This window comes from Puma concolor, chromosome B4 (genome assembly GCF_028749965.1).
Source record: "Puma concolor isolate L17-30 chromosome B4, mPumCon1.1.hap2, whole genome shotgun sequence".
NCBI lineage: Eukaryota > Metazoa > Chordata > Mammalia > Carnivora > Felidae > Puma > Puma concolor.
In genome coordinates, this window is record NC_141673.1 from 64,661,036 (window position 1) to 64,688,500 (window position 27,465).

The 27,465-nt window shown below is 43.5% G+C and overlaps 1 protein-coding gene across 11 annotated transcripts in view; it reads right to left on the reverse strand.

Moving 5' to 3' along the window:
• Window positions 1-1,421: 1,421 nt before the first annotated feature.
• Window positions 1,422-27,465, reverse strand: part of SLC4A8 (solute carrier family 4 member 8) — an 80,652-nt gene continuing 54,608 nt past the window's right edge. For 5 of the 11 annotated variants that reach the window (XM_086713343.1, XM_086713339.1, XM_086713344.1 and 2 more), the window contains exons 18-25: window positions 25,745-25,906; window positions 24,610-24,861; window positions 20,933-21,001; window positions 19,474-19,647; window positions 16,303-16,440; window positions 10,237-10,328; window positions 7,981-8,088; window positions 1,422-6,810 (exon numbers count right to left, since the gene is read on the reverse strand). In XM_086713343.1, coding sequence (XP_086569469.1) covers window positions 6,798-6,810; window positions 7,981-8,088; window positions 10,237-10,328; window positions 16,303-16,440; window positions 19,474-19,647; window positions 20,933-21,001; window positions 24,610-24,861; window positions 25,745-25,906 — 1,008 coding nt within the window. In that variant the 3' untranslated portion in view covers window positions 1,422-6,797. Of the gene's footprint in view, window positions 6,811-7,980; window positions 8,089-10,236; window positions 10,329-14,714; window positions 16,441-19,473; window positions 19,648-20,932; window positions 21,002-24,609; window positions 24,862-25,744; window positions 25,907-27,465 lie in introns of those variants that run through there. The other 6 variants (XM_086713345.1, XM_086713340.1, XM_086713342.1 and 3 more) reach the window with 4 other exon arrangements.

The window sequence follows — 27,465 nt, forward strand, 5'->3', positions numbered from 1 at the left end:
GAGAATACAGCCTCAGTGGTCCAAGCTACACAAGGGAATCCCGTCCCTTTTCCCATCTGAGAGATGGCAGGTGGCTCAGTGCCGACCAATGACATGGTGGGGGGCTCTGGGGAAAATTTTCCCCTTTGAAAGAGAGAGAAGCTGGAGAAATGCCCTTCTCTCTTGCTGCGTTTGGCTGATGTGATGCCTGGAAATTCTGGAGCCATCCCGTGATGACGATGAGGGGAGAGCCGAGAGAACTGCGGAGAACACGACCAGAGTCCTGATGTGATTGCTGCCGCATTTACCACCAGGCACCGCCTCCCTCCAGATTTCTTGTTACTTAACTATGTGCTTACCATGGGCCGCGTGCCATTCCAAGCACTTTTCACGTATTACTTAATGGAACCCTTCCCAAGCCTGAGGCTAGTCCTTGGGACACGAGAAGGCTAAATGCTCCCCCCCCCCCACACCCCCCAAGCCCGCATCAGAGCCGGCCCCACGTCCTGCACAAGCAGCCTTCCCATCCGCTGCCCATTACTCGATGCAATTTAAGCATGGATCTCCGAGACAAAATGACATAGTGTGTAAACCGTCAGGATGTTTTTGAATAGCCAAAAGACAGCAAAAGCCCCCAGAGCTAGTGAGTTCTAGGTCCATCGTCCAACTTGGCCTCGTTCTCCTTAATATTCACACTGCGCTCTGTGCTCAGGGTGCCCTCACGTGGTGCCTTTCTAGGAACTCCATGGTGCTTGCTGACTGGCTCTCCCCACACCCTTGCCTTTCACCCACTCACTGGTCTCTCTGTTCTTACGCCATTGCCTCCCTCTTCCCCTTTTCTCCAACCTTCCAACGGTTGGATTTGAGAAGAAGATAAATGGGGCACCCCCCTTCCCCCCCAAACCCAGAACACTCCAAGTGATAGTGATTGTTAAAATCTTGATTTCTTTTTTTTTTTTTGTTAAGGGAGGAGTAACTTCTTTTTTTTTTTTTTAAAGTAATCTCCACACCCAATGTGGGGCTCGCACTCATGGCCCCGAGATCAAGAGTCACATGCTCTCCCAACTGAGCCAGCCAAGCGCCCCTAAAATCTGGATTTCTAGGCAGTAGAGTTCTTAAATATTAGCAGTCGCTCTCGTCAGCCCGGTTGTTTCTCCAAGGGGGGCTATCTTTTCCTGCTCTCCTGTCCCCCACCCCAAACCTAAGTCTAGGCAGTCCCCAGGGAAAGGGCCCTAAGAGCCTCCCTCCGAGGCTCTGCCCCAAGGACTGCGCGGCGTCGACCCCAAGGAGGTGCATGTGCCCTGCTTAACGCACGCCCAGCAGACACCCCTCCCTCCTCTCTCCACCACCTTCATGACCCCCCTTCACTCTTTCCCACCTTCTGAAACTGGCCGGCCTTGGCTCAGCCCCTTGGTTCGGGCTCAAAAAATACCACAGGTGTGAACAGTTTACACAGACTTTATTTTTCACCCACTGAGCACAGGAAGGTCTGGGCAGGCAGAGGTGTCACAATCACCTCCCCTGGTTCACAGACACACACCGTGAGACCTGGTGGCAAGGGAGAGGGTCCTATTCCTACCACAGATTGCTATGGGATTATCACAACACATTTGTTCTCGGTTCTATTTACACCATGGAGGGTGGAGAGGGTCCATTTCTTACACTAAAAATATATACTTTGGAATCTCTAAAACAAAAATATCTCTATCTCTACACGAGACCTACTAGAAAGAAGAACATAGAAAACAAGAGAAATGTACCAGCACCTCGAGTTGTCCCCTTCCGCGGGAAGCGTGCTCTGCTCTCCACCTGACACCATTCGCCTAGGGCAGCCGTATCTAACCAATCAGACAGACAGAGATCAACATGAGGGAGGCTCAGCATCTTGGAGGAGGGAATATGCGAGAAAGGAGCGGGGAAGAGGATTCTGGCCTCTTTTGCAGAAGGAGTCATTGCACATTCAGTTTGGTACTTCTGCTTCCAGCATGATCGCATGTACGAAAACCTGCACGTTGGGGTCCGTTGCAAACCTGCTAGAGAAGCCCAAGCTACTTCCTGCCGGGCTTGGAGACATGCCGTGGGTAGCTTTTCTCTCTCTCTCTCTCTCTCTCGAAATATTAACGCCATCAGCTCAAAGAAAGCCTTCTGTACTCTCCAATGCTGAAAGTGGGTTAGGTGTAAGAAAAATGCCATTCCTTTTCAGAAGGATCAGAAACCATTCCGTTCCCTTTGAGCACAGAACGTCCTAGAGGAATTTTGCCTATGGATGAATCATTCCACTTTCTGAATTTTCCTATTGAAGAGACCCACATAACACCCCTTTCCTCTTTTCATGCTTCACGCACTGATACAGTTCCTTCACATCTCTTCTGGTTATGAAAATCAGCCTCCTTTCTAGCAAAGAAATGTTAACGGAGTCAGCTGCCCATTCTCTATAATTCGTGTAAGAGAACAAGGGCACCAAGAATCAAAAAGAGTAGATGTGGTTGAAAAACCACTCCGATTTGATTTGGGGATATCTTTTTCTGTTTCTATTAAAATATGGATGAGTGTGAGGGCTTGAGAATCTGTAGCCCCTCAGCGCAAGCAAGGAAAACAGAGAGTCCCCTTTCTGCCCAACATCCTCACCTCTCTCACCACCCCCAACTGGTGGTGGGTTTTAGGACCTCTGACTGCCATCCAAGGAGGAGTTGAAAGACCGAGGCAGAAAGGAGAAGAAAGGCTGCTCGACAAAGTGAGGAAGCCAAGGAAGCTGAGTCAGTAAAAGGGGCGGAACTTGGATGATGTCTCATTTGGCCAGTCAGAGCCCGCAGGAAGGATTTCTACATCACGGAGGCCTGACAGCCACAACCAAAAGAAAATCAAGAAGGCTGAGAACATTCAGTGCAGGGTTCCTGAATGTCCTGCCAGGATGTGGCTTGGAAACCTGAGAAGTCCGAGGGAAACGCAGTGACAAGCCAGCAAAGACCGCTGAACAGTCCTAGGAGGTGGTGCTAACGCTCCTGTAGAAGAAGAAATGAGGAGGCTGAAGCAGCAGCAGAGAGGACACACTGGATGGGACTTCTGATGCCAGTTGAAAGGAAAGCCAGGGTCCCTACCTTCTCCCCTGCTTCAGGAAAACCTAGAGGCTCAGAACACAGACATTAAAGTCCATAGAGAAGACGCAGGGAGAACCGTTGGTTCCTCTGCTAAGAGGGAAGTCTGGAGAGCGAAGTGGGTAGAAAATAAAGTAGACTCGGGAACTGTCTTGTTTGGATGCCCAGAAAGCACAGAGACTTCTTGAAGGTCACAGCTCTCACAGCCTGAGATGTCAACCAAGCCTGAGACTTAGCATTTACCAGATTTTTACCAAAGATTTGTGACTAACTTAAAAGCCAATCACATCCCAGACAAAGAGAAATAGCAACTATTCACACCATCTTTTGGAATAAATGGTTCCCTGCCCCTCTATCCCAAAGGCAAATTTATATGACTAAGGAGATGGGGACAGGAGCTGTATGTGTAAAGATCAGATCTCCCGAGAAGCCCGTCATCAGAAGTTGGAAATCTTATGTAGCCACAAAGAGCTAGCCTGCATTTTATGCAACCGAACGTATTTGGCAAGTTCATACTAGATTGCTAGGCTTTACCTTCTCTCTAGACCAACCCTTCCCTTAAAGGTCATGAGCTAGGAAGTAACCCAACCACTCAGCAACACCAGTTCTTACCATTAGAACCAAGATTTCACTTACCATCAGTTTCTTCAATCCCTGGCTTCCCTCCCTTCCTACTTTGACGTCACCAGCCCATCAGGGCAACAGCCTGCAAACGCTCAAACCGTTCCTGAAATCTCCCTTGTCATAAAAGAGGTGGACTGCTTCTCTGGCCCAAGGAGAAACCGTCAGTTTCTACTTAACGTTGAGTTTCAACATCTTTTCCTATAGACTAATCTGCCTATATTTGCCCTCAAGCTATTCTATCAGAGGAGTCTGAGAAGAGAACCCCTAGAGGGGGGAATGATCGTGTTTTTTTGATGTCCCCCTCCCAAATTAGGTACACAAAACTATTTAATAGCAGCAGTGACACCTCATGGACACACCCGTATTTGTCGATGAACACACATGCACACGCGCACACACACACACACACACATACACGCTGCTGCTGCTGCTTCACCTCCACTCCCAGTTTCCTGTCCCCAACACTGCCCAAACTGACTGTGCCACCATAGCCACCGGCCACAGTCCTGAGCAAGGAAGCATGCAGGTAGGACCGGGGTTGAGGGTTGGGTGGGGGTTGGGAAAAGGGAGACAATGAGAGTAGGGGGGAATGGTTTCTACCACTGAGATGTAGCAGAAATGAGGCTGGCTGTTATCTGAGAAAGATGTAATGGCCTAAAAGGATGGGCCCAGGCTTCCAGAGTAACTAACGTTCCTAAGGCGCAGTAACCTGGGAGGATGTGGCTCAGGAAGGCCTGAAAGTACACACATGGTCCGGTAACTGCACTGCACAGAGTTAATAAAGACAGGTTTCTGCTCTCGAGAGCCTACACAAGGAAGGCATGGTGAGACATCGATGAAATAGGAGAGATTTTTCTGAGTGATATCGCCACCTCATTTGTTGTACGATGGGCTCTTCCCTATCACATTCCTTCCAGCTGTGCTGAGACTAGGGGGATGGGAGAAGCAGCCACCAACCTTCCTACACAGAGGTGGCAGGAAAAGATGGGAGGGACAAGATGGAGGAAGAAAGTGGGAGTGTTCTCAGGGGACGAGGAAGCCAAAGGAGGAGGCAAGCTCAAGGAAGCTGCCGGAGAGAGGCAGGGAAAGTCAGCCAGCAGGAAAGCTTTCCCCATTGACAGGTTGCCTTTTGATTTTTCTACACTAGGTGGGTAAATGGGTACAATGATTACATTTCTCCTAAAGTGATCAAATGTGAAGCTTTGGTTCGCCAAGATTTTAATGCCCGTATAGTTCGAAGATGCATGCCTGTTCCTGTCTGCACTATATAAAGGGAAGCCAAGGCTCTGCATCAAACAGCCTTGTGAGCGGAAATTACACAAACCAGGAGCAATACCCACAGTTCAACGGGATGTCACTTTAATGTCCACAAGTAGCATGATGTTTGGTCACGAGGCACTGGCACCGCCTTGCACACTGCTTGCTTACAGCAGGCATCCGTTCTGAGTGGTTGGTGTCCATCCTGTACCAGTTGTTAAATATTTTGAAAACCATCTGTGTATTAAAACAGGTGTGGTCCTAGGAGATGTGGAAATGGTCAAGAAATGCGGGATTCCTTCCATTTCAAAGGCGTAAGGAGTCTTACTCCAAGGAGCAAGGCCAGAATACACTGATATGTTTTAAGAGGCTAAGGAATGCAACATTCAATGAAGTTTTGTAGCCAACTCTTCACCTACGAAAGGAGAGGAACCTGAAAGAACACCCCACTGTACAAAGGTCTTCCAGGATGGAAAACTGATAGGATCGAATTCCCTGGGTACCGACACGCTTACTAGTCACATTCTGTGCACAAAGGAAGGGAAGATATACACACTGGAGTCCAAACCCTTGATATTCATTGCAACAGAGAAAAGTAGAGAGAAACTATAAATATAGTTTTCAACCAAATACCAAAATTAATCTCACCACTTACAGTTCATTTCCCAGTGTGGTCTTTTACATCTGAGAGTCATACATCTGTCAACCGAAAGAAATTCATGATGATGAAGAAACCACATGGCTGAAGGTGGTTTTGGTCCATTGAGTTGATGACCGTTCGCTACTAAGGCAGCTAGGGAGACATTACGTAAGCACTTGGATCTCTCCAGGAGTGGAATCAGAATGCGTCCTCAAGAGACAGCGGCAAGACATGGATGTTTCCACAACGTGGCCAGTAAAAACACCTTATCTCTTTTTCTGCACAAACAACTATCATCAAACCTTTCGCAGGTGTCTAGAAAGCCGACACCATGACAACTCTTCAGGCTAGGAAGTCCTTCCTAGTGTCTAAACCAACTCCTTCTGTAGCAATCGAAGCTCGTTCTCTTGGTCTATCCTTAACGAAACCAAGAGAAGCTGCTCATCCTCGCTTATCATTATCGATTTCCCCCGACCTTCTTCCTGTCTGAGCTAAACAACTCCGGTGTCCCTCATGGCCCTTTCATCATCCAAGGCTCTTGCCGAGTCACACAGGCTGCTGCTAGGGAGCGATAAAGATGCTTCCGAGGCAGAGGCATCTTCTGGCTGTGGTGGTGGGCCCCTGCCGATGCCCAGGTTGCCGACTGTCCTAACGGCAGACCCTCCTGACAGCCTCTGGGTCTGACCAGCATCCCCCAGAGTAGGCATCAAACCCAGGCCCAGGGCTGCCTGGGGGCCTGCAGATTCTGCAGGGCGGGAGAGCCTTCCCTTTCCTCTCTGCTCTCCTCCTATTCCCCCATCCCATCCTTTAGGAAGAGGGAACTCATCGAAGGAACCCTCAGCGGCAGCATGGATCCATATGGCTCTGTTCACCAGCAGAGAGTTTCAGAGAAAATGTCTGGAAAATGGGAAGCTGGGTCTTCACTGGTGGCAATTCTGAAGAGAAAGAGAAAGGAAGAAGTACCAACAGGAGGTGGTCTTCTGCTTCATGTCCACATCTGGTGACTGGCTGCTGGTATGGGGATAGCTGGGTGCCCTCCAATGCACAGCACGGGTAACTGAATGCTTCGGCATGGCTTTGACATGACCACGGGCAGGGCCAGACTCGGTCTTGCTTCTTCTCTGAGAGACTCACATCTTCTCTGGAACCAGAACTTCCCTGAGGCACCTCACGGCCCAAATCTTCCTTCCCAGCGAAGACTTTTAGTTGAAGAGACTGAATAAAAGTGTTACAATTAGACAAAAAGGGAACACATGATTCATTCCTGCTTTTAACACAACACTTTGAAGATGTCACCACAATTTGGATCTGGCTATATTTTAAGTGCATTTACAAGTAGACTGGTTCTCAACTAAAAATAACCGTGTGCGTTATACATTTCGACAGCTGCCTGGATTTTCCTCTGAAGGAAACAAGATTCTATATTTCACTCACATTCAGCACAGATTTATTTTAACCCATTCGATGAAGAAATAACCTCCCACTACCGCCCGCTGGTGGCTGTGACTTTTCAAAGTACTTCAGCTCCTCCTCAGAGCATTCTTATGAGTGAGGCAGTTATTATTATCCCCATTTTACCGCTCAGTAAACTGAGTGCCAGAAACAGTAGCCTACCGGGTTACACACGGAATAAACAGTTAGACCAGGCCCCCTAATTCCTGGCCTATTGCTTTTTTTTTTTTTTTTAACTAGAAAAGTTGCCTTTAATAAGACCTAAGATTTTGCCTTTAATTAAAGGCTGACTTCTTAAAATGGTGTGTGGACTAAATTATTCAAGTAGTTTGGGTACATAGCCACCCTCGCTCGGTGCAGGCAAAGATGCCTCAAGTCCTTGCATTTTCTTCAGCAACCTGATTAAACTTGATCTATGCTATTGGCAAACGATACACAGAATTTTCATTTCCAAAATCGGAAACCTGTTTATAGTTTAATATTTCAAATCTTTCCTTGGCAACAGTTCTCATTATGGAATGACTGAAATAGGTGGAGTCTGTATTGGCATGATCGACACTCTCTGGACATTCTGGCCATTTTCCAGTTTGTGTGGTTCCGGTAACCAGAGAGATTTTGAAATGGGAACTTTTGGAAAGAGGATTCGGGTGACTAGATAGAGAAAGGCAATGTACGCATCCACATACTCCTTGGTTTGGGGGCTGGCTGTGTAAATGGGCAGCTCAAAACAGCACATCTGTGCAAATAGTTAAAAAAACATTTTTTTCCTTTTCTGAGGCATATAGCAATTCGCCAGGGGTTAGGCCCCAGTCCCGGAAGGGATATTTTTTAGACAAATTTAATTTTACAACTTAGATATATTTTACTTTCAACATGATTGCTATTTTTAAAAGCACGAAATACACAAAAATCAGCAACTATAGTTCTCTTTACCTCTTCTCCTTTGTATTTCCAGAGTTCATACTGAGAGCTTTCCAGACCGTAGTTTTAGGCATTTCATCAGATATATTAATCTCAGAGGGGTCACATCTGAAATCAATGCTTAGGACAATAAACATAGGACACACAAATAAAATACGTATCTCAGTCTATAGTGATCACACCCCACCAGGCGGGAAAGAGTAGGTCTGAGGGGGCTCAGCTAACAGTTCTCAGCAACACCAGGAGCCAGGTGGTTGGAATGTAGAGAGGCAAGGTGGCCCACGAGGTGGTGCTGAGGGCTGGGTTGCTGTGCCACGTGGCAGGCAGCCGTGCCACCGCCATCCTGCCCTGACAGTGCTATGATGTCAACAGGAGCCTCAGGAGCCACCCCCTACTGAACGCTCGCCGTGTGCTAGGCTCGCTGTGTGCCGGGCATGGGGCTAAGCAGTCTTCGTTGGTTTTCTCACTTACATGGCCAAATGCTTGCCATTTGTAGTTAACAAAGCACTCGTTACAATATCTTCACTATCAATCAGAGATGATTAACATCCTCATTTTGAAGGTACGGAAACCAAAGCTCTCAGAACTAAGTGATCACCCAAGGTCAAACGTCAGTAAGAGGACAATCAAGGCCTTGAATCGAGTCCTTGGTCTCCTAGAAGCCCAGAGTACTAGGAAATTTTCTACAAGCCAGTCTCTTTTTAAAGGGCCAAAAGATGGGGCGCCTGGGTGCCTCAGTTGGTTCGGCATCCGACTTCAGCTCAGGTCATGATCTCATAGCTCCTGAGTTTGAGCCCCATGTCGGGCTCTGTGCTGACAGCTCAGAGCCTGGAGCCTGCTTCGGATTCTGTGTGTCCCTCTCTCTCTCTTTCTACCCGTCCCCTTCTAGCACTCTGCCTGTCTGTCTCTCTCTCTCTCTCTCAAAAATAAATAAACATAAAAAAAATTTTTTTTTAAAGTCAAACTCCTAGGAACAGACAGTGGACTGGTGGTCACCAGAGGCTGGGCAGGTGGGGTGGAAGGGGAGATAGTGATCAAAGGGTATATATTTGCAGTTATAAGGTGAATAATTTTTAAAGACCTGTATACAGCATGGTGACCTAGTTGATAGTAATGTACTGTATACTTGAAATCTGCTAAGAAAGTAGATGTCAAGTGTTCTCACCACAAAATAAGGAATGATAACTATAAGAGGTAATGAATATGTTATTACTTTGATGACAGTAACCATTTCACAATGTGTCCAGATATCAAAACACCATGTCGTGCACCTTAAATATATTTTTTTATTTGTAAAAAGTAAATAAATCAAAATTGAAAAAAAAAATCCCAACGACGTGACTTTCCCCATCTTCCCCTCAGTATAAACCACAATGGATTCAATGATTTGGCAATAAATTATCCAGGATCTAGATGACCAAGATCCCCTCTCTCTTCCTTTTCTGCCCCCTCTCAGCCTCTGGGCTTCTTTCAGCTTATGTGTACCTCTTCCACAGTGGAAACAAAATGCCGGGAATAAAACCACTAACGGACCAATTTAGTGTCCCGTGTCCCGTGGTGAGCAATAGCTTAGCTAGAGAAGGCAGCTAAGAGCCTTGGCAGAAATTAAGGAATTTGGGGGACCCCAGTTTGGTTCCCCCTTGGCTTCTAGGACCACAGATGCCATGAGTCAAACTGAAGGGGCTGCCTCTGCCCCTCGACAAAGGCTTGCCCAAGCATGGGAATTCCACACCCCCCAGGCTGAGGACTCTCTGGAAACAAAGGCCATATCCTATTCATCTCTGGAAAATGGCAGAGAAAGGCAGAGGGAGCACTGATCTGATGAATACAAAGACTAGGGTTTGTCTCTTAAACTTTCTACTTAGCAGCATTGTGACCTTGGGGAAATTACCTAAAGCCATCCAAGCCTCAGTTTCCTCATTGGACAAATGTGGATAATGAGGCTTTTATCAGAGAGCTGCTGCAAAGATCAAATGAGAATACATAAGTAAAGCTTCCAGCACAGTCCTAGCACAGAGAAGACGCTCAGTATGTGGGCTCCCTTACCTCTGTTCTCCTTTCCCAGCATCTGGGGTGGTACCTGGCGTCTAGCAGGTGCTCAGTAAAGCATGGAAGGAAAAGGTGTTTTCCCAGCTTGGAATGGAGAGGCTCAACATTAGCTCTTTATACCAGTGATCGCATTTGTGACCACCCCCCACCACAAAGCCAGATTGTTTCTAGAACAACCAAAACAACAGTCAACTCCTTGTGGAGTTTGGGGAGTTTTACCTGAAACTGTTGTTCTTTCCAGGACTACTTAGTAACTTCCTGCTCTCTAAGGGGAACTTGTCTCCCCCCATTTCTAGCATCTTCTCAGCCTCCTGCAAGAGAAGAAGACATTACATCTGAGACCAAGGAAAACCATGAGTCTACACCACCCATTTTTCTCTTACCACAATTTCTACCTAATTTCTCTCACATTTATTATGAAAGAGTGTAATTATGTTCTTTCATAGATCTGACTCATCACAAAAAAAAGACAACCAGATATTTGTACCTGCGGAATAGTGTTTTTTAAAAGAAGAAAGAAAATGAATCTGAATAAGCCTCTAGATCCAACTACCAATTTACTAGAAACATAGGGGACAGAAGAACATGTTAAATGACACCAAGGGACATAGGTAGTAAAATCTAAATGGTGGGAAATCCTACAGGTCAGAGGCCTAGTTTCTTCAACAAAAAGAAAAAAAAGATAGAAAGGGACCCCTAAAGAAATTTGAGGAACATATCAACCGCTGCAATATTTAGGCCTTATTTGAATCCTGAGTCAAACAGATTATTAAAAAAATAATAAGGCAATTGGGAAATATGAATACTGACTGTTCTTTCTACTTTTGCATTTATTTGAATGTTCTATAACAAAATGTTGTCTTAAAAAAGAATCCCACTAATTTAAAGAAAATTACAGAGAAAAAAATACATAAAAAGATGTTTGAAGTAGTATATTTAATAATATATCCTAAAACAACTGTAAATTTTCACAAGGGAAGAAAGTTTAAATTAATTATGAGAAAATACTATAGAATATTATGCAGCCATTAAAACAATAAATATGATTATCTATTATATAGACACATAGAAACATGAAAGTGTCATGAAATCAAGATGAGAAGAAAAAAATCAGAAAAAAACACCTCCCCCACACAAATAAACAATTATTACAGTTACATGAAAACTATGTTAAGGACGTAAAGAGAACATAAAGAAATGAACATAAATATTGGATGCTGATGTGAAATTTTGGGGTGAAGTCTTCATTATTTTTCATTTCATTTTCAAAATAACTTCATTTTCATTTTCAAAATACATATTGGGGCGCCTGGGTGGCTCAGTTGGTTAAGCGTCCAACTTCGGCTCGGGTCGTGATTTCCCAGTTTGTGAGTTTGAGCCTTGCGTCAGCTCTGAGCTGACAGCTCGGAGCCTGGAGCCTGTTTCAGATTCTGTCTCTCCTTTTCTCTCTCTCTGCCCTTTCCCCACTCATGCTCTGTCTCTCTCTGCCTCTCAAAAATGAGTAAACATTAAATGTGAAAAAATAATTTAAAAAAATACATGTTTACTTCAGAAACTTTGCAAAAATATGGAGTAGAATGTTTACCAGCCACTTCAAACTTAACATCCCAAAGAGACGCCTTGGTTTTTCTCCCAAACCTGCTTCATAAGTAGCATGACCGCTCAACCAACTGTTCATGCCAAAAATCTAAGAGTTGTCCTTGATTCCTCTCATGCTTGCTATCCATTAGCAAAGCCTGTCAACTCTGTCTTCCAAATAAGTCCCAAACCAGCCACTTCACCACTTCTCCCCTAATGTAGGCCACCTTCACCTCTTGCTTGAGCTATTGTCACAGACTTCTAACTAGTGTCCTGCTACCTCTCTCCCTTACAGGCTCCCTGGCTTTCTTGTATTCCTTAAGCACACTGAGCTCATTCCTGCTTCAAAACCTTGGCATTTGCCATGCCCCTGGCCTAGAATGTTCCTACTCCCAGATAGTCTCACGACTTGCCCTCACTTTATTCAGATTTCAGCTAGGATGTGTCCTTAGAGTCCTCCCTGATCACCCTAAATAGAGTAACTCCCTCACCCCTTACTTTCTTCTTAAAACATATCACTACTGGGGCACCTGGGTGGCTCAGTTGGTTAAGCATCTGCCTTTGGCTCAGGTCATGATCTTGAGCCCTGTGTTGGGCTCTGTGCTGACAGCTCAGAGCCTAGAGCCTGCTTTGGAATCTGTGACTCCCTCTCTCTCTGCCCCTCCGCCACTCATGCTCCGTCTCTGTCTCTCAAAAAAATAAATGTTAGGGGCGCCTGGGTGGCTCAGTCGGTTAAGCGTCCGACTTCAGCTCAGGTCACGATTTCGCGGTCCGTGAGTTTGAGCCCCGCGTCGGGCTCTGGGCTGACGGCTCAGAGCCTGGAGCCTGCTTCCGATTCTGTGTCTCCCTCTCTCTCTGCCCCTCCCCCGCTCATGCTCTGTCTCTCTCTGTCTCAAAAATAAATAAACGTTAAAAAAAAAATTAAAAAAAAATAAATAAATGTTAAAAAAAAATTATGGGAATGCAAGCTGGTGCAGCCACTCTGGAAAACAGTATGGAGGTTCCTCAAAAAGCTAAAAATAGAACTACCCTACGACCCAGCAATTGCACTACTAGGCATTTATCCAAAGGATACACTTGTGCTGTTTCGAAGGGACACATGCACCCCCATGTTTATAGCAGCACTATAACAATAGCCAAAGTATGGAAAGGGCCCAAATGTCCATCGAGGGATGAATGGATAAATAAAATGTGGTATATATATATATATATATATATATATATATATATATACACACATACACACACACACACAATGGAGTATTACTCGGCAATCAAAAAGAATGAAATCTTGCCATTTGCAAGCCATTACATGGATGGAACTGGAGGGTATTATGCTAAGTGAAATTAGTCAGAGAAAAACAAAAATCATATGACTTCACTCATATGAGGACTTTAAGAGACAAAACAGATGAACATAAGGGAAGGGAAACAAAAATAACAAAAACAGGGAGGGGGCAAAACAGAAGAGACTCATAAATATGGAGAACAAACTGAGGGTTATGGGAGGGGTTGTGGGAGGGGGGATGGGCTAAACGGGTAAGGGGCACTAAGGAATCTACTCCTGAAATCATTGTTGCACTATATGCTAACTAATTTGGATGTAAATTTTAAAAAATAAAAAATAAAGTTTAAAAAAATTTAAAAAAACATATCACTACTTAAAATTTTATATAAATCAGGAAATAAAGGTATGTATGTACATATGTATGTATGTTACAAGCATACCTCAGGGATATTGTAGGTTTGGTTCCAGACTACCACTATAAAGCAAATCAAATCAATTTTTTGCTTCCCACTGCATGTAAAAGTTACATTTGTGCTATACTATAATTTATTAAGTGTCTAAAAGACATGAGGTCTAAAAACAACGTACATGCCTTAATGAAAAAATACCTTATCGCTAGAAAATGCTAACCACCATCTAAGCCTTCAGTGAATCATAAATACTAATCACATATCACCATAAAAATATAATAATAATGAAAAAGTTTGAAATACTGCAAGAGCTCCAAAGTATGAGACAGAGACACAGAGTGAGCAAATGCTGTTGGGAAAATGATGCTGATAGATTCACTTGACGCAGGGTTTCCACAAACCTCCAATTTGTACAAAACACAATATTTATGAAATGCAATAAAGTGAAGCATAATAAAACAAGGTAAGCCTCTGTGTGTGTGAGTGTGTAATTTTTAAATTTTGTTTATAGAGTTTTGGGATGCTTGAAAACTTCACATTTTGTGTAGTGATTTTCAGCAATCTTTAAAGTTTTCCTCCATTGCTTTTGTGCATCGAATTGTTAAAGCTTATTTAACAAGAGAAAACACAGGGCGCCTGGGTGGCTCAGTCGGTTGAGTGTCCGACTTTGGCTCAGGTCATGATCTCACACTCCATGAGTTCGAGCCCCGCATCAGGCTCTGTGCTGACAGCTCAGAGCCTGGAGCCTGCTTCAGATTCTGTGTCTCCCTCTCTTTCTCTCCCTGCTCATGCTCTGTTTCTCTCTGTCTCAAAAATAAATAAAAACATTAAAAAAATTTAATAATAGAAAACACATAGAACAATGTAACAGAATTAAGTGTCCAGAAATAAACCCATGCATATACAGTCAACTAATATTCAACAAGGGAGCCAAGAGCTTTTGGTGGAGAAAGGACAGTCTCTTTAATAAATGTTGCTGGGAAAACTGGATATTCATAAGCTACACCATTCACAAAAATCAACTCAAAATGTTATTAAACACTTAAATGTAAAACCTGAAGCAGTAAAACTCCTTGAAGATAGGGAAAAGACTCTGACATTGTTCTTGGCAATGATTTTGTGGATACGACACCAAAAGTACAAGCAACAAAAGCAAAAATAAATAAGTGGAATGACATCAAATTAAAAGCTTCTGTGCAGCAAAAGAAATAGTCGATAAAATGAAAAAACCTATGGAATGGGAGGAAATATTTGTAAACCATAGATGGTAAGGAGTTAATACCATAGATGGTAAGGAGTTAACTCCTGGTAAGGAATTAATATCCAAAATATATAAGGAATACATACAACTCAATAGCAATAATAATAATAATAATAACCCAATTTAAAAATAGGCAAAGGACCTAAATAGACATTTTTCCAAAGAAGATATACAAATGGCCAGAAAGCACATGAAAAGGTACTCAACATCATTAATAATTAGTGAAATTTAAATCAAAACCACAATGCGGTATCACCCTACACCTGCCAGAATGGCTATTATCACAAAGACAAGAGATAAGTGCCGGTGAGGATATGGAAAAAAGGGATCTCTTATGCACTGTTGGTGGCAATGTAAATTGGTGCAGCCACTATAAAGGTTCTTCAAAAAATTAAAAATAGAACTACCATATGATCCAGCAATCCCACTTCTGGGTATACATCCAATGGAAATGAAATTACTATCCTGAAGAGATATCTGCAGCCCATGTTCACTGCAGCGTGATTCATAATAGCCAAGACATGGAAACAACTGAACTGTCCATCAGTGGATGAACGGACAAAGAAAAGGTATATATATACAACTGAATATCATTCAGCCATAAAAAAAGAAGGAACTCTTGCCATTTGCAACAACATGAATGAAACTTGAGGGTATCATGCTAAGTAAAATAAGTCAGAGAAAGACAAATACTATATGATCTCACTTACATGTGAAATCTAAAAAAACAAAACAAAACAAAAACAAAACTGAAGTCATAGAAACAGAGAACAGACTGGTTGTTGCTGGGGTGGGGGAAAAGGGTGAAGGTGGTTGAAGGGGACAAACTTTCAGTCATAGGACGAGTAAGTTCCGGGGATGTAACGTACAGCATGGTGACTATAGTTAACAATGCTGTATTGTGTATTTGAAAATTGCCGAGAGAGTAAATTTTAAAAGTTCTCACCACACACACAAAAAATGTGACTATGTGAGGTGACAGATGTGTTAGCGAACCCTACTGTGGTGATCATTTCACAATATATACCTATATCAAGTCGTTATGCTGTATACTTTAAACGTACATAGGGCTATGTGTTTATTATATCTCAATAAAGCTGGACAAAATAATACAAGATTTCAAAAACTCAAGATATTAGAAAAAATGCCATTTAAAATGCATTTCAAAGGACCCTATTTCAGGCCCTAACTGTATTTGGAAACACTTTCCGGCTCATTCATTTCTTGGTCTGGGATTTTTGTTTTGCTACACATCCATTCTTGGCACGTACAGGCCATTGATTGAGGGTCCATTGTATGGACAGCAGATGCCAAGCGCTGAGGGAAATGAGGAAGGACAGAAAGTCCTATGCAAGTTGTCTTTGCATGGTGCCAACAACAATACCATCTGCCATTAGGTACATGACAGATAATAGGTTTTGTATAGTTGTCAAATTAGGCCTTTTAGGAGAACATGAACCCTTAGATCTGATAATAAGAACAGACTCTATGTTCATATTGTAAGCATGAACCTGGTGAGTAGACTGTAGACAAAGGGAAACACAACGGGTTACCGTGTCTAAAAATAAAGGACAGATAGGGACAAGAATCCTTGCTCCATTCTCGGCTAAAAACATCTTTGGAGTAATCTTCCCAACTCCTAAATATAACCCCTGGGATTCTAGACATGCTGACTTCTCATGTGGCCCTTCCTATGTTCTGTAATTTGAAGCTGCCCCCAAGTGTACAGTTGGTCCAAGAACTACGACCTCTTCCTCCTTGGCCTTCTTTTTGGCATCATCCAGCTTCTTCTTTTTACTTTCAGGCATGAGATCATCTAACCAGCTCAGCTCTCGTTTAGAGAAACAGAGATCCATGACTTTCCTGACAAAGACCAATGCCAAAACCTGAAGAAAAATAAAGACAGGGGATGAAAAGAGCTCATTTTCTTCCCGGAGTTAAAAGCAAAGTCTTATCTTCACAGCACACTAGGACATGTCAAGGAAAATCAAACTAATAATAATAATAATTAATAATAATAATAATAATAATAATAATTGCCTGTTACTGAGTGCCTTCTTTGTACCAGATACTAAATATTCACCTTCGTGTTTTATATACAATATTTTATTAAACTATCATAACAACCCTACAACTTAGAAAGCAACCAACTTAATTCCCTCCTTGAAAAGAGAAACCCTTCATCCTCAGATGGCCCTAAGAGTTGCCCTTCCCTGTCATGGGATGAGCAGGAAGGGCTGCTGGGCAGCAGTGGGCTGGAAAGCCTTTGCGGGAGCACAGCTATGGTGAGGCCAGCTGCACCCAGCCCAAGCATGCCTCACCATGGGATGAAGGGACCTTGAAGGATCACCTCAATTCCCTCTGATCCTCTGCCTATACATTTCCCTGCAAACTCCTTGCTTTATGCCTGCATCACGAATCACTAGTGGTTTTTGTCTCCGCCCTCTGGTCTGGCCTGACACTCATTTTATAAATGAGGATACTGAGGCTCAGGGAATAGAAAGTGACTTGCCTCTAATATCTGACAGCTAATTTCCTCAATTTTACAGGACAGGGTGTATCAACTGCTGTTCCACTTTTTTTTCCCCCGTAAAAGGCCATTTTTGCCAAAGGGGAATTCATAATAACCCAGAATGACCTGCCTGGATTGACAGGTGCTCACTAGCTACATCTGGTGGCTTAGGGAAGGAATGAGGCAAATCAGGCTTACTACCTTCAATCATATTTCTCCCTCATTTCCATAACTATTTCCCCAACAAATCCAAAATTGATGGTATCCCTCCCAAGAAGTTGTCAGGAATTTGCTGTTTCTTTAACCAAATGGTCAACCCCTGAATATAACACTTAAATACAGAAACCTATGTGTACTCTGACAAAATTGAGAAACCCATCAGGAGGTATACATGCAGAAGATTAGAGAAAAAGAATTCCCTGACCCTAGTTTCTTCACCTTTGAATATTCTCCGAGTAAGACAGAGCTCAAAAGTCCCTAAACAAATACCAAACATTAGCCTCATTGACTTTTCTCTCTAGAGGCCCACCCTTTGGGTAGTTTTCAAACAGCCCACAATTCTCAGCGTCCCCGTGAACAGGGTGAGCCAGAGAGAGGAGGCAACAGGAGGAGAAGATGAGACAGTGTGCTGGTCAGGTGGCAAGAGTTTCATCACCATCCCAGTGGCAGGAAGCAGCCTATCACCTGTTACACCATACACAGTTCAGCTTCTCTGGTCCCTTTTCCAAAGCCTCTGCTTCAGTTCGAAAGAAGGTACGGATGTCTCAGTCACTTATCAGTGATGGACCAACCTCTTCCTCTCTTCCAGTGGCTTAAAATAATGCATTTCCACCACTTTAGACACTTCTGACTGTAATAAATTCTAAACTGGAACTATAATATGCAAATTATTATAAACATGAAGAATCCTCTCCATGTCAGATTCATGAGAGAGAAGACAGAAGGAAGGAAGGAAGGAAAAAAGGAAGAAGGAAGGAAGGGAGGGAGGAAGGCAGGCTGACGGACTTGAAAGTAAACATGGCAACCTGCTACACACATGTATTCACACCTCAAAGTCCCCAAATAATACTGCTCCTGCAAAAGACAAACAAAAAACTCACCATTAATAAGGGATTCATATCCAGAATATACAGAGAACTCCTAAAACTCAACAACAACAAAAAATCTGATCTAAAAATGGGCAAAAGGGGACGCCTGGGTACCTCAGTTTGTTGAGAGTCTGACTTCAGCTCGGGTCATGATCTTGGTGGTTCACGAGTTCACGCCCCGCATCGGGCTCTGTGCTGACAGCTCAGAGCCTGGAGCCTGCTTCAGATTCTGTGTCTCCCTCTCTCTCTGTTCCTCCCCTGCTCATGCACTGTCTCTCTGACTGTCTGTCTCTCTCTCAAAAATAAATAAAAACATTAAAAACATTAAAAAATAAAAATTAAAAATGGGCAAAGGACTTGAAAAGATAGTTCTCCAAAGAAAATATACAAATAATCAATAAGCACATGAAAAGATGCTCAGCCCCACTAGGAAATGCAAATCAAAACCACAATGAGATAGCACTTCACACCGGTTAGGATGGCTGTTATCAAACAACAACAACAACAACAACCGAATGAACAAACAAACCAAACAAAAACCCCTCAAACAGAAAACAAACATTGGCAAATTGGAACCCTGTGTACTGCTGGCAGGAATATAAAATGATGCGACTGTTCCTCAAACAAGTAAAAATGGAATTACCATATGATCCAGCAGTCCACTTTTAGGTATATACCTCAAAGAACTGAAAGTGGGAACACAGATATTTGTACAATTCATGTTTACAGGAGCATTATTCCCGATTGCCAAAAATCGGGAGCAATCCAAGAGTCTATCAATGAACAAACAGAAAAACAAAATGTGGCATATACATATATACGTATATATACATAGATACACACATACACATATGTATATACGTATATACATATATATATATACGTATATATACATAGGTACACATAGAGGAATATCAGTCAGCCTTTCAAAGAGAAATCCGATGCATGTTACAACATGGATGAGTCCCCGGAGGCATTATGCTAAGTGAAATAAGCCAGCTACAAAAACACAAATACTTTATGGTTCCACCCATACGAGGTACCTAGAGTAGTCAGAGTCATAGAGACAGAAAACAAAATGGTGGTTGCTGGGGACTAGAGGAGGGGGAATGGGGAGTCATCGTTCAATAGGTACAGCGTTTCAGTTGTGCCAGATAAGAACGTTCCGAAAACGTACAGTGGCAACGGTTGCACAGCAATGTAAGTACCTAATGCCACTGAACTATACGCTTGAAAATGGTTAAGATGGTAAATTTTATGTGGTGTGGGTTTCACCACTATTTTCAAAAATAAATAATAATAATTTTTTTAAAACTCACCATCATTGGGAAGACAATGGCAGCCGGAGAGGCCTTGATGACCCAGAGTAGGACAAGGCAGGTCAGCTGAATGAGGGTGAAGAGGTGCACTTTGCGCAGGGGCACGTGCCGAAGATAGATAAAATCTGGCTGGTGCTTTGCAGGCATCCCAAAGAGCTTCAGACGGTCAAAGAACTGAAAGGAGGGAACCGGCATGTATTTTCAGGAGGTTTCTCTGGGTCAGAAGCCTTGTCAGGCCCATTCTCGTCTCTTATATCACCCGCTCTGAAAGGTAGGTAATACAGTTTCCACTGGACAGAATGGAAACTGAGTCTCAGAGAGGACAGGTAATTTGGCTAAGGGTTGGTAAATGACAGAATCAAAATTTAAATCCATCTTTTTTTTTTTAAGATTTTTTTTTTTTAAGTAATCTCTACACCCAATCTGGGGCTTGAACTCACAACCCTGTGATCGAGAGTCACGTGTTTTACCTACTAAGCCAGCCAGGCACCCCTAAATCCATCCTTTCTAATTCTAGAATCAGAAAATGTCTTTCTTCTATCCCACACTGGCTCCTGAGAGATCTTTCTCAGGGAGTGCTGAATACAAAATAAGCCAGTTCCGTATTTCTGCTGAGTATCAAAACCAAATCTCCTACTTGTTCTTTGAGGAGTCTGGAGTTTTTCATTGATTATTTATAGTAAGAAAATAAAATAAAACTTTGTAACATTCTGGAGATAGAATATATGACCAGCGTTATATTAGCAATAGGAAAACAGAGAGCTAGAGGGATTGAATAACCTGCCGAAGGTCACATGAAAACTCAGGGGGTAAGAGTGACCACTGGATATTCCATAAAAACAAAGAGGAACCAGCCACCAATAGAAGAAGAAACTAAGTTATCATATCATCTGGGGTACCCAAATGATCAGTGCCCAGTCCTGATTTTCCATGCAGAGGACTCAGAGGAATGAGTTGATGGATGGGAAAAGGCAGAGTAGGGCAGGAAGTAATGCCTGCTTACCTGGAGCAGCCCCCACTACTGCCGATCTCTTCACCAGCAGACCCCCAGTTGAGCTCCCTCTCTCACACTGTAGCCTAGCGCTAACACTAGTGTGGTCCATGTGTGGAAGCCAGTTTGGCTCTTGACAAGCCTTTCAGATCTAAGTTACTAGCATCTGACAAAGCACCTAGCAGTTAATACATGCCCAATAATTGTCTGTTGAATAATTAATGGATGACGGGTACCCTGAAATCAAGCCAGGTCATCCTATAAGTCTCTGTACCATCATCATGCCAACTTGACTGTCCAAATGACTTAGCGAATGTCCAAAGAAATATCTAAAATAGCTTAACCAGTAAGACTAGGAAATAGTTTCTCAAGAATGGATTTGTGCTTTTCCGGGAGAGCTCTCCCTCCCTGGTCAGGACAGATGAGCTCCCAGTGCAAAAACACTGCCCTGGCAGAAGCATGCCATACCTGAATTCCTTGTAGAGAAGAAACTCCCATGTAGAGGAAAACTCCATAGAGTACTGGCATTGGGATAAACTGAAGACAAAAGGGCAGAAAGACCAGAAATTAAATTTGGTACCATAATGCACTCAAGACTACATAAACTTTTAAATCTCCAAGGAAACAAAGTCACAAAATCACCACGTAAACATTGCATTAGTTTCTGCTGCCTTTGCATGATTTAGAAGTAGAAGCAAAACCAGAAGCTGACAATGATAACAATTATTTTGTTCTGAAATGAAATGATTACACATATGTGTAATCCAGCCCTAGTTAAATCCTAGGCCTCACATTTTATCCGTCAGGTTCTTTTTCCTCCATGGGGATGGGCAGACACACACACATCCCTCTTGTACAGAACCGATACCTTTCAAATTTTGTCTAATCATACAAGCAATCATCTTAGGGATTTGGTGTATTTTAACATGGACTAAAAAGTTTCCTTTTTGCTAACTAGAGACTTGAGGGTAGAAATGGGGAGGTATCAGAGGGAGAATGATTTGGGGAGAAACAGCAACATTATTATACTGCACTTGAATATATATACGCACCTATCATATCACACCTAGCAATCTAGGTAATCTTCAAGGCAACGCTATGAGGTAGGGAAATGAGGCCTATGGAATTAAGGCAAGGGAAGTCTCATAGCTGAAGACTAAACTTGACTTGCTTTTATTCTGAGGCTAAAGAACATTCTCAAACATAATTCTTCTCAGAACTAGAAAGTCCCCATTGGATTTTACGCTGTTTCAACTGTACAGTGAGTAGACATCTCAGTTTGGTGCTAACCTTGCTTGTTGGAACTATTGAATGGTTTTCTGAAAGAATCCTTCTGAGCCAGTTCTAGGAAGGCTAGGCGATGCCTACTCCCATGGCTTCGTGGTTACCTTCCTGGAGGAGCGGCAATCTTTGGGCTCCTCCAGATGGCAGGCAGACCAGAGGTGGGAGCAGGGGCTGGGCTGGGGACAGAGAGTAGGAGGGGGCAGGGGGTATGAGGAGAGGTGGCGAGATTGGGTGGAAAGTAAGGAGCCAGGAAGATGGTTCCAAATCCCTTCCCATTTCTCTCAGTTGTCACCCCTAAATAGCACTTGCAGTGCAGGCTGGGGTGGTTGAAGATTCACCAAAAAAGAAGGGGAAAGGAGGCAAGGGAGCCAAGTAAGTGCTCCAGAATGTTTGGGGTTTGGCGTTACAGCCATAGAACTTTCCTTTTCACCCCATTTTTCCCAGACACAAGCCTTCCACCCACAAAACTAAATATTTTTTTCTCATGTTTGAGGTGTCTGCCATCTTTCAAAAAATCCTCTTTTAACCCCACACCTCACACCAGCCACTGCCTATTTTCCATTCCACTTCACAGAAAAATCTCTTGAAAGAGTTGTCTGCCCACGCTGTCTTTACTTTTCACCTCCTATTTACTCTTCACTCCCCTGTAATTCAGCCTCTGCCCTATCACTCCACTGAATCTGCTCTTGTCAAGTCATGTTAGGCCTCCTCATTGCCAAATCCAATGGCTTGGTTTAGTCTTCATCTTTCTAGACAGTTTCTAACCAATCCCTCCTTCTGGAAAAATTCCCCTCATTTGGCTTCCCTGACACCACGCCCTCCTGGTTTCCCTTCTACCTTTCTGGCAGCTCCTTCTGAGTCTGTGTTGCTGTCTCCTCCTCTACCCAACTTCTAAATATTGGAGCTCCTTAGACTCTGCTCTTCTCTCTGGTCCTACTTCTGTTTTACATCTACCCTGCTCCCTGAGCGATCTGATCTACTCCCATGGCTTTCAATACCACTAACTGCTGTTGACTTCCACATTTATATTTTTAATCCAGAGCCTCCCTCTAGCTTTTTCACTCAGTTGCTTCCTGGATATCTCACCCAAAATCTGCCCATAGACCCACCACCTCTCACAAAATCATTTCCTCCTTCAGGCAGTCTTCTCCATCTTAAATATCACTACTCTCCATCCAGATGGTCAAGTCCAAAACCTGGAAGGCGCTTTGATCTTTCCATTTTCCACACTCCATTCCACATCCAGTCAACCGGCAAGATCCTTGGATCTGCCTCCAAGATACACAGAAGACATGCCTTTTATCCAGCCCTACTACAACCTTCTTTAGCCAAGTCACCATCATCTCCCACCTATAATATAGCCTCACTAGTCTCTCTGTTTTTCCCAACCCTAAAAACTTATTCTCTAGACATCGCCAGAGTGATCTTTTAAAAATACTAAATGGGGGAGGGGGGTGCCTGGGTGGCTAAGTCGGTTGGGGGTCCAACTCTTGATTTCGGCTCAGGTCATGATCTCACAGTTCATGGGACTGAGTGCCACATCGGGGTCCGCACTGACAATGTGGAACCTGCTTGGGATTCTCTTTTTCCCTCTCTCTCTGTCCCTCCCCGGCTTGCACGCATGCTCAAAATAAATAATAAATGTTTTTTAAAAAGAAAAAAAAAGTAATAAATAAAAATACTAAATAGATCATGTCCCTTGCCTGCTAAAACTCTTCAAAGGTTACCTTTACCAGACTCAACAAGGCCCTGCACGATCTGCCCCCACCTAGTCTTCACTCTCATCTCATTGTGTTCCTGCCTTGAGCCACATGGCCCTGATATTTCTTTTTCTTTTTTAATTTTTTTAATGTTTTTATTTATTTTTGAGACAGAGAGAGACAGAGCATGAGCAGGGGAGGGGCAGAGAGAGAGGGAGACGTAGAATCGGAAGCAGACTCTAGGCTCTGAGCTGTCAGACAGAGTCCGATGTGGGGCTCCAACTCACGGACCACGAGATCATGACCTGAGCTGAAGTCGGACGCTTAACTGACTGAGCCACCCAGGCGCCCCGGCCCTGATATTTCTTAGTATACATATCACTCCTTCCCATCTCAGGGCCTGCCTAGACTGCTTCTCTCCCTTCACCCATGCCATCTCCCACCATCCATGGCATGACCAGTTCCATCTCATCTTAAATACCATCTCTGCAGAGAGGCCTTCTCCGACCACACGGACTAAAACAGCACTCCCTTAATTCTCTATAGCACCAGAGAGCACCAAATATTTCCATTAATCATTTATCATATTCTATAATTACTATGTTTGTTTTCTTTCTTTTCTTATCCTCCCCCTCCTCTTTTTTTTTTTAAGATTTTATTTTTAAGTAATCTCTACACCCAACATGGGGCTTCAACCCACCACCCCAAGATCAAGAGTCGCACCCTCCACTGACTGAGCCGGCCAGGCGCCCCTCGTTTTTGTGTTCTTAACTAAATTCCTTTTTTTTTTTTTTTTTAATTTTTTTTAATGTTTATTTATTTTTGAGACAGAGAGAAACAGAGCATGAGTGGGGATGGGGCAGAGAGAGAGGGAGACACAGAATCCGAAGCAGGCTCCAGGATCTGAGCTGTCAGCACAGAGTCCAATGTGGGGCTCGAACCCACCAACTGTGAGATCATGACCTGAGCCAAAGTTGGATGCTTAACTGAGCCACCCAGGTGCCCCTCTTAACTAACTTCCTTATCTGCTTTACTCTGCTAGAGTTAGCTCTTTCAGGACAGATATTTGTACATGTATCTGTTTGACTATCACTGTATTCCCAGAATTCCTGACACAAATCAGGCAGTCAATATCCATCTAACGGGTGAATGAATAATTACCTTTAATATGGCCGTCATGAAGACTGAGCAGCCCATCAGCACAAAGATCATAAGGCCCGTCACTCTTTGTTCTCGGATGCCCAAGAACTTGGGTTGTTCTCCAGGAGCAGAGCACTCAGATTCTAGTTTGAGGCTGTTCACATGTGTGATGGACAGGACAGTTGCCGCCACAAACCAGGGCAAGCCCATGATGGAGCAGACACCCAGCATGATGGCCACCATCAGCAGGTCCAGGTGGTAGCCACAGCCTTTCTGTGGGGAAACAGAGTCTCTGTCACCACCAATGGGCTGGCTGTAGTGGGACACAGAACAGTGAGCTAAGAGCTTCAGGCCCAAAGCAGGAGGGAGTGGGTAAGGAAGAAGGGGTCCAGAGATCCCAGATGAGTCTTCCAGCCCCTCCTGGTTTGGAGGGAACAGAGAAGAAAAAGAGAAACCTTACCCTGTCATATACATGCCATATCCATTTTTCATTCAAGTGCCCCCAGATTTCACCCTGAGTCTCATGCATTCAAAGATTCATCCTTTCTTGGCAGAGTAACCAGAGGCCAAGGCACACCTTGACCATTCTAGTGGTAGACAATATAGGAGTTGGAGGTAAATGGCTCCACACAAACACCCCCAGATCCTTGCCAAATATGGATTTGCCTACTCTAAGTAAGGAAAGAACAGAGATGAAGGCATGAAGCCTCTCACCGATAAATGTGCTGGGCTCAAACCTACCTCCTTGGAATCCTTGGACTCAAGGTTCAGTCTGGAAACTCCAGTAACGGACACCAATGGGAGAATACTTGACTCTCGGAAACAGTGGCCCAAGCCCTGACCTGAACCTCAGAAAGACAAGCCTGTATAGGGACCACAAGGAACTGTGCCCACCCACCTGCCGCACAGGTTTGAGAGGAAACTAACAGAGTCCAAGCTCCTTTCACACCATTTCATCATGTTCTACTCTGGTTTCATCTCCAAACCAATCTTTGTCACTAATTGAGGAATCAGAACCTCTGGAAACATTTTATGAGCTCCTTCTATGACTGCTTTTATCCAGGTTCTATAGTTCCTTGTCTAAAGGGGCTTACCCTAAAAAAACAAAAAAGGAACCGGCTACCATTCGTCCTTCTAGGTCAGAACTTTTTGTTACCTTGAGCTTGTGTTCCTTCCTGTTAATGATGACAGCTGTGATCTGCTGGTCCATGAATATTAAGATAGTACAGAGAAGAGCTGGGATAATTGCAGCTATCACAGTCCACCAGGGATTGGGGCCAATGGGACTAATAATCCACCCTCGATCATCTCTTGTTGGCTAAAGGGGAAAAAATAAAGTTTTGTTTTGTACTTTTACTATAGTCATTAGGGCAAAAGAGATTAAACTGAATCACAATATCCATATTGTTTTTACTCCTAAATGAGAATCCTAACAACAACAACAACAAAAAGTCAAGAAAGTAACTCCTTAGTAGCAACTTCTTAGGAAATCTATGACCTTGTTCCAAATCCTCTTTGAGTCAATCCTCGATTATCAACTTCCTGTGAAACACTCATTAATACTTCACTTCCTGCCCCTACTCTCCAAACCCGCCACCACCTTTAATTTAACATTAGCCCAAGTAAAATAACAAGTCTATTGCCAAAAAAGAATTTAACACAATTATAATTAAAGCAAATATAAATAATTTAGAATATCCTCCTCATTGCTCCCCTCCAGAAGCCATATAATGCATGTCTACAGCACAAATAAAGGCAAAGTAGAGCCAGTTGCATGGAATCTCATGGGCTTAGATTGCGTCGGCCCAGGGGCCTTCTCCCATCAGCAGTAAAACAGGAGCCCAGGTACTAGAGATTTGAGAGAGGAGCCCAAGACTACTGAACTTGGGGCTTGTTTAATCTAGGACCCTCTCCAATGCTCCTATAAGACCACTACTGTTCATATCTTATTTGGGTGTTCATGACATACCTAAACTCTCTTAGGGTACTTTTGACATCCTCAAACTCCCCCAGGTACTCTGGGGAAGAAAAGTTCCCCTTGTTTGGCAAGTAGTAATGGAAGATGAAAGGCTGGGCATACAAACTGGCTCAGAATTGAACCAAATTCAATGAACAAAGCAAAGACTGTTGCATCCAAAGTACTTGGTTCCCCATTGGTCGTGACTCTAGGATTCAAAGACTCTTCAACAATGTCACCAGATCCCAAATCATGAATGGGCTAAGTTCTGAAAGTTTATAGGATCTATGTCTCCTTAGTAACAATGTTCTATGTGACAGTTAAGTTCTTAGGCCAACACAAAAATTTACTAAACTCTGACTGACATTAACACATTAATAATAGTACTAGCCTTCAGACTGGGTTTTCATCACTGGGGGCCATGTGGTATAACAGGGAAGGAAAGAAGGAAGAAGATTTCTCCTCTGCTTCCTGAAAGCAAGGCCTGCCAACAAGCAGCATTGTCTTTGACATTCTCCCATTTTCCCTTCCCATCTCTCCCCTACCTCCCGGGGCCCTTCTTCCCAGATGTCCCAGAAATTCAGCACTTTCTGACTATCTAAGCCTACCCGTCAGGGAACCTTTCCAAGGACTGCTTAAGGTTCTCAAATTACTTATTTTTACACAAAATCCATTCCTCCTGGAGGGCTGACCTCAGCTAGGTATTAGAAAGAAAGCTGATTGCGCTCATTCACACAAAGGTGAGAATGACATATTCTCAAAGGAATTATATTTTTAAGAAGGGTGTTTTTCAATCCACAAATTTCTAGCTGATGGCATTTCAGTGCATTTAACGAAATAAAATAAAAAATCTTCAGGCAATATGGAAAGAGATATTTTTAACCGGGCCTATTTCAGGGAGGGAGGGAGGGAGAAAGGGA